Source organism: Tenrec ecaudatus, chromosome 9 (genome assembly GCF_050624435.1).
Source record: "Tenrec ecaudatus isolate mTenEca1 chromosome 9, mTenEca1.hap1, whole genome shotgun sequence".
NCBI classification, from domain to species: Eukaryota; Metazoa; Chordata; class Mammalia; order Afrosoricida; family Tenrecidae; genus Tenrec; species Tenrec ecaudatus.
The window spans coordinates 159,589,362-159,600,668 of record NC_134538.1 but is presented as its reverse complement, the minus strand read 5'-3'; the positions used below and the strand labels follow the sequence as shown (position 1 = coordinate 159,600,668).

Here is an 11,307-nt window from a genome sequence, read left to right as displayed (position 1 = left end):
ACATAGTTAGATTTGGAAATATTTGTATGGTATCTCTCTTTTTCCCTTTTTCTCTTGGTATTGATGTACATAAGATAGGAAGGATAAGCAATCCTCAGGAGAAAACAATGGGACTGATGGTTCCGTGGGTGCGTCCGAGAGGAGGAGCCAGGGGAGGAGAATGGTGACCAATGACAACAGGAACAGGGGAACACAGTGGATCTAAAATTGACCGTGAGTGGGGTATAGCATTTCTGGTCATGTTTGATCTAACTATCATCTCTATCTATTGTCTATCTATCTATCTATCTATCTATCTATCTATCTATCTATCTATCTATCATCTATCTATCCATCTTTATATCTCTATATAGGTAAATACAGCAAGGAAGCAGAGGGACTTTGGGTCTCTATTTATATAAATCTTACCTCAGTACCCTGATGGTAATGATGAGAGTCTAACCCTACTCAAGGGGAATGAATGACAGAATTGTAGGTAAATGGACACTTTGGGTGGTATAAGTTATGGCAAAAATAATAAATATATAATATAAAGGTTCCTGGGGGCCTGGCAGGGGGAGGAGGGAATAAAGAGGAGCTTATATCAAAGAGTTCAAGAAGAAAGAAAATGTTTTGAAACTGATAGTGGCAGCAATTGCCCAAGTATGCTTGATCTAATTGAATTATGGATTGTTATACTATCTGTAAGAACTACCCATAAAGTGATTTTAAAAGAAGGAAGAGTTTTCATGTTGGTGCAGAATGTTAACTATACCATATTATCAACTGTCACTGACAGCCAGAAGCACAAACGAGAAATTTCTCTAGGTAGTCCAGTCAAGGTGCTCCTTATAGGCCAGGATGGCACGTCTTCAGCTCACAAACTTTGGTCATGTTCTCAGGAGAGACTAGCCCCTGGAGAGGGACCCATGAGAGGGAGAGCATCAGTGAAAAAGAGGAACACTCTCAAGGAGATGGCTTGAAATAGTAGCCGCAACAATGTGACCAAACATAGCAATTGTGAAGATTGGTGCATGACCGGGTGTTGTTCTGATCTACTGTGCGTAGGGTCATTATGAGTAGACACCCACATGATAACACCGAATAACAACACAGCAAGAACTGCACGCACACTGCTGTCATTCAGTCAGTCCCTCTTACAGTGACCCTCTAGATGGAGCAGACATGCACCTTAGGATTTGGTATTTTTAATTGTTTTATTAGGGGCTCATGCAACTCTTATCACAATCCATACATACATCAATTGTGTGAAGCACATTTGTACATTCATTGCCCTCATCATTCTCAAAACATTTGCTCTCCCCTGGCATCAGCTCCTTATTTCCTCCTCCCTCTTTGCTACCCCCTTCCTCATGAACCCTTGATAATTTATCTTACACTGCCCGACAATGTCTCATTTACCCACTTTTCTGTTGTCCCTCCCCCAGCGAGGCGGTTATATGAAGATCCTTTTAATTGGCTCCCCCTTTCCACACACCCTCCCTCCACCCTCCTGGTATCAGCACTCTCAGCACTGGTCCTGAAGGGATCATCTGTTCTGGATTCCCTGTGTTTCAGTTCCTATTTGTACCAGTGTACATTCTCTGGTCTAGCCAGATTTGTAAGGTAGAATTGGGATTATGATAGTGGGTAGGGGGAGCAAACATTTAGGAACTAGAGGAAAGTTGTATGTTTCATCATTGCTACACTTCACCCTGACTGGCTTTTCTCCTCCCCGGAACCCTTCCGTTAGGGGATGTCTAATTGCTTACAGATGGCCTTTGGGTCTCCACTCCATACTCCCCCTCATTCACAATATGAGATTTTTGTCCCGATGATGCCTGATACCTGATTCCTTCAACACCTCATGATGTGCCTCTTCCATGTGGGCTTTGTTGTTTCTGAGCTAGATGGCCGCTTGTTTACTTTCAAGTCTTTAAGTCCCCAGACGCTATATCTTTTGCTAGCTGGGCACCATCAACTTTCTTCACCACGTTTGCTTACGCACCCATTTGTCTTCAGTGATCGTATCAGAGAGGTGGGCACACAATGATATTTTTCCTTCTTTGGTGCGTGATAACTGATCCCTTCGGCACCTCGTGATCACGCAGCGCCTTGGGGTTTCCAACACTATAAGCCTTTACTGAAGCAGATTGCCACATCTTTCTCTCAGGAAATAGTTGGGTTATCCCCAAAGCCATACCCAAATCTATTGCGATCAAGTTGATCCCAGACAGCAACCTATAGAACGCAGCATAACTGACTCATAGGGTTTCCAAGGCTGCAATCCTCACAGAAACGGACTGAAAACCTTTCTCCCAAAGAGTGGCTGGAAGATTGGAATTTCCAACCTTTCCATGAACAACCAGGCCCTTACCTACTGTGCCACCAGGCCTTTTTTGGTCCCTCATTTAAAAAAAGAAAAGGAAAGACAATATACCCAAAGGATTGCCTTTATGTCAATTTCGACTCACAGCAGCCCTGTAAGGCAGAGCACAACTGGGCTGTATTCTTTGTTGTTGTTGTTGTTGTTGTTGTTAGGTGCTATGGAGTCGGTCCCGACCCAACCCACAGCGACCCCATGTGCAACAGAATGAAGCACTGCCTGGTTCCCCACCAGCCTGACAACTGTTCCCAGACCTAAGCACATTGCCGCAGGCATGTTGTCACAATTTTTATGGGACCATTGATGTTTCCAAGATCTCTCCAGAGGCAGACTGACAAATCTCCTTGCCCCTGAGCAATGGATGGGTTCTGCTGCTGATCTTTCCGATCAAAGCCCTTAATGACTGCATCCCCATGGCTCCTGATGTGGCATCCATCACAAAACCAAATATGATCCCCAAGCATCTCCTTAGCTACTCACTGGTGAGGTGTTTCCAACATGCTACCGACAGACATCAATGGTTTCCTGGTGGTGATTTAATTATTGGACGCCCAATAAACTCAAAACCAACCCCACTGACACCTGGTCTGTTCTGAGTCATTTCGAACCTCTAGGACAGAGATGAACTGCCCCTTTGAGTTTCAGAGACTGTGAATCTTTTTAAGGAACAGACAGAATTTGCCAAAATATCTATTGAGAATAGATACGTAAAACACATGGTAATTTAATATGGTATATGTGAAAGCTTTAATATATAAAAAAGCCAAGTACTTTTAAGCCCACAGAGGTATAATTATAGAGGTATAATTATAATTGGTGTATGGAGTGGTTTTTTCCAGTGGTCCTGCTTTCTGGCCTGGGCTTTGTTGCCCATTGGCAGTGACTGGTCCATAGCGGAGTCTCCTCCACGCCCAATGACAATGGTCTGTCCAGGTGTTGCTTCTGTTCCCTCGCTGGCCTTCTCTACCTCCACGGACTTACCCTGAGTATTGCTCAGCGCACACATCCCCTCGACCCATACATACCCCATGTCAGGCTTCAGACCCTGACACCTGCTGTTCCTTGTGCTGGGCAGCCCCCTCGGCCCTCCTCTGGTCCTTGCTGAAGGTCCGCTCCTATCAGGACCCACTCTCAGGGCTCCCAGTGTCCCTGTCACTGCTGTTGGGTGCCATCTTGTCCATTCTGACTCATAATGACCCCAGAAGGTGGAATAGGTCTGCCGGAGAGGATCTGCTCAGCTGCGTACCTCTTTGCAGTGTAGGATCAGATCTTTTCTCCTAAAGAGCCTCTCTCTCTGGAAACATTACTACTGTGAATTGGATTTTGGGTGAAGGTTTACACAGCAGATGGGTTTTCCATCCCACAATTCAGACCCATTGGCTCCATGTCTTCAGGCGTAATTCCCACAGTGCAGTGCCTCTCATCCTAATTCCCGCTGGGGCTCTCTGCTTGGGGTCCCTTGAGCTTCCCTCGGGGAGCTTTTAGGGACACGACACACACAGAACATGGAGATGCTTGAAAGAGTTTATTTCACAGACTGTCCCAGCAGGTGCCCACAGACGATGGCAGCTCTGCTCAGGGGTACCATCTGGGTGTTGGGGCACAGAATCCACATATGCCCTTATTCTATGTTTAGTTGTTGAGATTTGTAAAAACGGTTTGCTGTTATGGGTATAACTGCCTTGTTGCCAGGGCAGATGTTCATCTGCCGGACAATATCCACCACTGCGTAAACTTCAACAGTTCCTGAAAGAGATGAAAACCAAGACCCTCTCGGTGACACTCCCCATCAGCCTCCGGTCTTCCCCCGGTCATCCTCACACGCATCTCCCTGGTTCCAGTTTCTCACACAGCCCCTGATTTTAGCATTGGGGTGCCATTCCCAGCCTCTCCCATTCATTCTGTCAGGGAGCCCGCAGGGTGTTGTCCCCCACCCCCCCATAGGAAGGTCTTCCCTGGGCGGCTCCTGCACTTACTGTTAGCCTCAATTTCCCAGAAGATGCTCCGTGGGTAATCCTTACACACACAGACGGTGAACTTATAGTCAGAGGAATACCCCCCGAGGGGCCAGAAGCTTTTGAGGTAAGCCTTTATCTGGAGAGGAGAAAGAGAGGGAGCCCCAGTGTTAGGGTGGGTGGGGGGTGGACGATGGCAGTGGAAGGGAGGACACATGGAGGAGCAGAAGGTTGAAGAGGAGGGGAAAGAGGAAAAAGTAGAGGAGGAGGGAGAGGAGAAACAGAAGGTGGAAGGGTATGTGGAGGAAGAGGAAGGGGTCTTTAGCAGACAAGGAGTCAGAAGTAGGTGGACAGCGGTGCATTGCAGAGGCCACCGTGGAGAGACTGTGGTTGTGGTCTGAGTTCAGGCACTGAAGTGCCCTCTTTGAACAGGTGGGTATCGGAGTCAGCATGGAGATGGGCAGATGGTACGGCATCCCAGGGCTGGAGGGATCATCCTGGGTTGGCTGCCCATCCACACATCAGTCCAGGGAGCAGCCTGGCTCAGTTGCCCAGCAGGAATTGGCCCACACAGATATTTTTCCTACCCCAGTAAGACCAGACCAGAGCTTGCCAGTTGGCTGTAGGAGCAAAACATAGCTGCCAGAACTGTGGACCAGCCGGGCCCAGGAGGTCGTTCTAGCCTAGACGTTTGGTGACAGAAATAGCATCTGTCTTTCTCACGCTCCTTACTTGAGAGATGCCACCACTGCCCGCCCACGTTGTGTGTTGGAGAAGTAGGTGGAGTCGTACTAATGTTGTTGTTGTTGTTGTTGTTTTCCCCTTTGAGAGCAGTGCAGTGTAAGGCGGCAGCTTCCATATGCACCCACTTCAGTGAGGACAGGGAGCTTTAGCCTGCTGTGTGTTCACCACAGGGCTCTTATCCCAGGGGAGGCCAGGGAGGCAAACATTGACATCCTTCCTCAAACAAACCTCTTGTGGCTGGAGCTTGTGTCCACCAGGAATGTCACCAGCAGGTCACAGTCACTGAGGCAAAATATAAGCCATGGTCCCCAGAAGAAAAAAGTGTTCTGAGATTCCATTACATACAAGGCCCACCATCGCCACTCCCTCCACCACGCACTGGCTCTCAGTGGGCTGTGCACCTGTCTTCCCCTCCCGGTATCTCGACCCCTGGCCACGAATGCCAGGACTCTCACAGTGGCAGGGATGCTCAGAGGCTATGGAGAACTCTGGGCCTTCTTTAGAGCAGTCTATCTTTGCCTTGTTAACACTCCATCATATTTGTCGCAACTCATGTACCTTCATGAACATCAACTTTCAACTCACGTGTGAGGGGGCCATCAAAGCATTTATGGGAAAATAGCATTACCTGTTCATTCCACTTGTCCACAGAATGGGGAGTGTGTGATGTGTTGTCCAAAATGGGTCTAGTGTATTTACTTAACTAAAGCAACGGTGCCCATCACACCGATGGACAGATGTCTTTGCAAAACCCAATGAAGTTTGCCTGTCCATTTCTGGGGAGCCCTGGTGACTTAGTGGGTTACATGTCGGGCAGCTAGTCTCTAGGTTCAGAGTTTGAACCCAGCAGTCTCTCCTTGGGAGAAGGATGACGCTGTCTGCTCCTGCCTCAGAAACCCTGTGAAAGAGCTCTGCCCTGTTCTATAAGGTCACTGTGAATCAGAATGGGCTCAAAAACAGCTGGGTTTTTTTTGGGAGGGTGGGGGGGATCTCATTTCCTTACTAGCAAATGCTTTAATAAATGTCCTTCTTCCTAGCCTGTCTCTGTCAGGAAGTTCTGCTGAAACCTCTCTACTGTGGGCGAGGGACTCCACTGACGTCTGCAAGGAGGAACGTGTACCACATCTCGGGAGCAGGCAAGCTGCCTCTGCACCACAGCTGTTATCAATAGAAATCAGGTGCTGGACCTTCCCAGAGTCTATAAAAAATATGTTTTTCCTAAAAAAATTTTTTTACGACACTATGGTATTTTTCCTAGCTACACATTTTTGTTGTTGCAATCTGCACCTACACACTGGTGGGTCCAAACGTCTAACATTTTGTCCCTATAAATCCATACTGCCTACTGGTAGACAACCTGAACTTTCATGCTGATGTTCCTCATACGGGGCTTAAAAAACCGCACTGTTTTATTGGATTGGCGTTGTTCTCCCACCACGTCTGTCTGTTTGTTGCACTGTGGTGGCTTGTGTGTTGCTGGAAAGCTGGGAGCTATGTCTCTGGTATTTCAAATACCCGCAGGTTCACCTGAAGTGAACAGGTCCTGGTGGAGCTTCCAGACTAAGAACAGACAACCAAGAGAGAATAGGCTGTCCACTCAGATGATAGCCACTGAAGGCCCAATGGATTTCAAGAACACATGGCCAGATACTGGAAACCTCAGGAATAGAAGCAGAACATGGTCAGAGATAGTGCTGCTAGAGGAGTCTGTTGGGTCAGACGGAAGGCAATCAAAATGTGACCGAGGAGAAGCTCCCTTCTCAGAGTAGAGTCAACCTTAATGACATGAATGGAGTGAAGCCTGCAGGTGTGGAGCCTTTAGCTTAGGACCTTCATAGGCTGATATTTCAGGACTCAAAATGAGAAGAGAAAGCTGAAACATCAATTGATCATTGGAATCTGGAGTTGTCAAAGTGTAAATCTAAGAAAATTAAAAGTCATCAAAAGTTAAATGGAATGCAGAAAGATGATAGTGAACTGAAATGGACTGATACCTGTCATTTTGAATCAGACCATCACATGGTTCACTATGCCAGAAATGAGACAGTCAAAAGAACATGTCAAGATTTATCTTGAAGTTCAATGTTGTCTGTGATAGAGTGATAGAATAGAGTCTATTCCCATGAAGTGAAATCCAGTTAATACAACTAATATCCACATTCATACACCAACCATCAAAGCAAGTGATGCAGAAATTGAAGAATTCTACCGATGTGTTCAGTCTGAAATTGATCAAACATGCAATCAAGATGCATTGACCACTATTGGTGAATGGAATGCAAACGCTGGAAACAAAGAGGAAGGGACAGTATTTGGAAAATATGGCCCTGGAAATAGAAATGAAGCTGGAGATCAAATGACAGAATTTTGCAAGACCAACAACTGGTACATTGCAAATACCTTTTTTAACAATACGAAGGCAACTGTGCACGTGGATGCCTCCAGAAAGAATGTTCAGAGACCAAACTGACTACATCTGTGGGAAGAGACAAGGAAGAAGCCCGATAGCCGCAGAAACCAGAGCAGGTGCCGACTGTGGAACAGACCACCAACTTTTCATACTTACGTTCAGGTGGAAGCGGAAGAAAATGGAAACAGCTCGACAGGAGCCAAAAGTTGAGTCTATGGCACCTGAATTTTGAGAGCATCTCAAAACCAAACCCGATGCATGAAACACTAAGGACAGAAGACGTGACGAGGTGTGGGAGGACATCGAGAACATCATCCATGAAGGAAGGAAAAGGTCGTTAAAAAGACAGGAAAGAAAGACAAGGTCAAAGTGGATGTCAGAAGAGATTCTGAAACTTGCTCTTAATCTTAGAGTAGTTAAAGCAAGTGGAAGAGGGGGTGGTGGTTTTCTGTCTCCAAACCTCGTTTCCTATGTAAGCCACCTAAGACTCTTGCTATAATCCTAGGGCTGTCTGAGTAGGAGTCCTTCATGGAAGGGTGGTGGCAAATATGGGGGCTTGCATCCAAAGGCCCAATTGTCATCCAGTCATTCTGGTTCAGAGGAGAACTGCCCTGGTGAGTGCTGAGAGTACGTCTTCTCATCTACCTCCCCGAAGTCGATCCACTGGAGTTAATAGCTCACTGGCTGACACCTCCCTGCCTTGGGCCTCCTCTCATAAAAAAAAATCATTTCATTAGGGGCTCTTACAGCTCTTATAACATTCCACTCATAAATTGCATCAAGCATATTTGTATGTATGTTACCATCATGATTTTCTAAACATTTACTTTCTATTTGAGCCCTTGGTATCAGCTCTCCTTTCCCCCTTCCCATCCCCATGACCCCTTGATAAGGTATAAATTATTATTGCTTTCATATCTTACACGGACCACTGTTTCCATTCACCCATGTATCTCTTGTTAATCCCCCTGGTGGTGGGGGGTGCAATTATGCATCAATCATTGTGATCAGTTCCCTCTTCCTCCCCTCCCCCCCCCCCTTCCCTCTGCCACCCTTGTATCACTAGTCCCATTTCCATTCCTGGGCGGTTTATCTGACCTTGATGCCATGTGCTCTTATCTGTACCAGTGTACAAGCTCCAGTCTAGCCAGAACTGAAAGACAAGACTGGCTCATGATAGTGGGGGGCAAGGAAGCCTCAAAAAACCAGAATATTTATTGTGTGTCTCATTGGTGTTGTGTTGCACTCTGGTTGACTCATTCTTTCTTTGTGACCCTTCTGTGCCTCCTCTCATTTCACAAGACATCTAGATGCCGTGAATGCCCAGTAACCTTTGTGAAACTCCACATTAGCCGAGAGGGTGGGCCCCCTAGTCAGCTGCTGACTCGGGGAGAGGGATGGAGGAGGATGGGCCCCCTGTCCGGGGTGGGGGTAGGCCAGGATGAGGGAGACAGAGAGAGAAGGAGAAGAGGCAGGTGCTGGAATGAGAACACACCTGCTCGGGATGCTAGCTGTGTGGATAACCCCTCCCTGCATATCCCTGTGACCTTCTCCTTTTCCGACTGGCCTCACCCCATTCAATGGGGCTTTTCCACCTTCTGACACCCTCCTTGTCCCAAACCCACGTTATCCAGAACTTCGGAGGTGCTTTGGCTAGCTCCTTCAGCACCTTCTATTGCCCTCAGGCCTGTACAGTGGTTGCCACACCTGCCTGATCTGTGCAGCTGGCTGGGCATCTGGTCAGGCCTCCGCCACAGCCAGCCCTGATGGCACAGCGTAGGTGTGACGTTCTTATTAAGTATGGCATGTAGCAAGACAGAGAGGCAACTGAGATTTCATGCTCCGGGAGTCCCCCCCTCCCCTCCTCCCCCTCCTCCACCCCCCCATCCCAGCCCACCTGCTGGAGGTGAGAGCAGAACTGTGCTCCACTGGCTCTCCAATGGCCGAGCTCTCCATCAGAGATCTTCCAAGGCCTGGATGGGTGCATTCACAGTCCCGACCACCCAATAGCAGCCCAAAGGGTCCACTGCGTCCAGAGCCTCTACTCACCACCATGCATTCTTCCATGTACGAGGTGACTCTTATCGACACCGGCACCGTCTCATTCTGTTTTGCGGTCTGCTGCATTTTCAGGTCGATGTCCATCACCTTCCAGTCTCTGAGGGGAGAGCGCAGCGTGGCAGGGTTATCAGATCTCCGTACTCAGGAGAGAGGGACCAGAGGGTGGCACAGAGTGGCAGGAGCGTGCGGGGGAGGGTTGGAGCCACTTTGCAGCCTCCGAATCTGGGATGTCATGCTGGGAACTGTGGTGGCTGTGTGGTGAACATTTTGTTCCATTTCATAAGGCAGCGGGTTCAAAACTGAGCGTGTTCTTTCTCAAAAAGAGGGCAGAGGCATCAAAGGAGAAGGCTTCATGGTGGCGTTTCCCCCATAAAACCCTGTTCTGTGGCATGCTTATGAGGGGAAGGCTCCGTCTTCAGTAGACCCGAGCCCTGCATGAGCCCAGGAACCACACCCACACATATGCTCACAGAAGCCTACGTGGGTCTGGGATTCCCACTCACTGGAGACCACATGGGCCCGGAGAGTCTGTTTATTTAGCAGGAGGGGGGTTGGACTTGGCTGGGTAGGGGACTGGTCCTGAAAAGGCCACCCTCGTTCAGGGCAGCAGGACAGTGGAGGGGGTGGGCAGGGGCTAATGTTAGTCCAGGAGAGCTCTTAGCTCATCTAGGAATCCCTGGCTGAGCCCTTGTGGTGGCAGGAGGCCCAGAGCACGGCCTCTGAGACCCCAGGAGACTGCTGTCCACACCACGGGCTCTAGGCAAGGGGGCCGCTGGAGCAGCTTGGATGTCCCTGGTGTCGGTGACACGAAGGGTTGGCAGGATGGACCGTACACGGATGAGCAGCATTGTAGGTGGCTGAAAGCCGAATGATGTTCTGGATGAGAGAGGCTCAATGCTGATACACAAACACTCTAAGCAGCAGGGGCGGCTGGTCACCCTTCCTAGTACTGCTTCTTTCAGCCACTCAGCCTCTCGGGTGAAATAGAGGGCATGCACCCCAGTCACCGGTGACACCTTCCACCAGCTCACCAATGGCTCCAAAACCCACCAGTTTCTTCTGGGGGCATGACCAGAATCAACACGGAGACTTCCCCATCCACCAGTCCACTCCTTTAGGGACCACCCCCTTAGCTGGCTGGGTGACCCCATTCCCCAGGCCCCTAAGTCCTTGGCGCACACTACAGCCCCATAGCCCCTCATGGAGATTCAAGGGACATTACAGGACCCTCAGAGCAGAGGAGTAGACCCTGAAGGGATCCCCAGAGAGCTTCTGGGAGCAGAACTCAGGAAGGAAGGTGGGCTTGCAGGCAGGATGAGAGTCCACCGTCTGAGTGATTGGTGGGGAAGGAAGGCATGGCTCACCCGCTCTCCTGGGCATTGTTGGGCCCTAGTTGCAGGATAAGGACCAGGAGCAGGGCAGCCGGGCCAGCCCAGGACTGTAGCAGGCGTGTGCGCATGGCGAGGAGCAGGATGTGGCCTTGGGAGAACAGGATCACCGGTGCCCAGCACTTCCTTATATGCATGGGGAGGGAATGGGCGAGTGGCCAGGGGCCTTGTGGCCAGTCTCCCAGCCTCCTGCCCCAGCCAGCAGCTTACTTTGGGAGCAAGTTTGTTTTGCTATGAAGAGTCATCATTCAGCTGTGTCAGCATCCTGGAGAGCTGCTAATGGGTTCTTCCTCATGTTCCCCTTGTTAGAGGTCTGCCAGGGATACTGAACCAGGATCGGCTCCTTTGCCTTTCCTGGAAGCTGTTCGGTGGCAGGCATTTGTT

At 49.1% G+C, this 11,307-nt stretch overlaps 1 protein-coding gene across 1 annotated transcript; it reads right to left on the bottom strand.

Annotated features, from left to right (window-relative positions):
• Positions 1 to 3,986: 3,986 nt before the first annotated feature.
• Positions 3,987 to 10,994, bottom strand: PIP (prolactin induced protein). The gene is made up of 4 exons (XM_075557429.1): positions 10,900 to 10,994; positions 9,524 to 9,632; positions 4,342 to 4,459; positions 3,987 to 4,111 (listed from the first exon to the last, which is right to left on the bottom strand). Exons 1-4 carry the CDS (start codon positions 10,992 to 10,994, stop codon positions 3,987 to 3,989), a joined length of 447 nt encoding a protein of 148 aa, XP_075413544.1.
• Between the last annotated feature and the right edge of the window lie 313 nt (positions 10,995 to 11,307).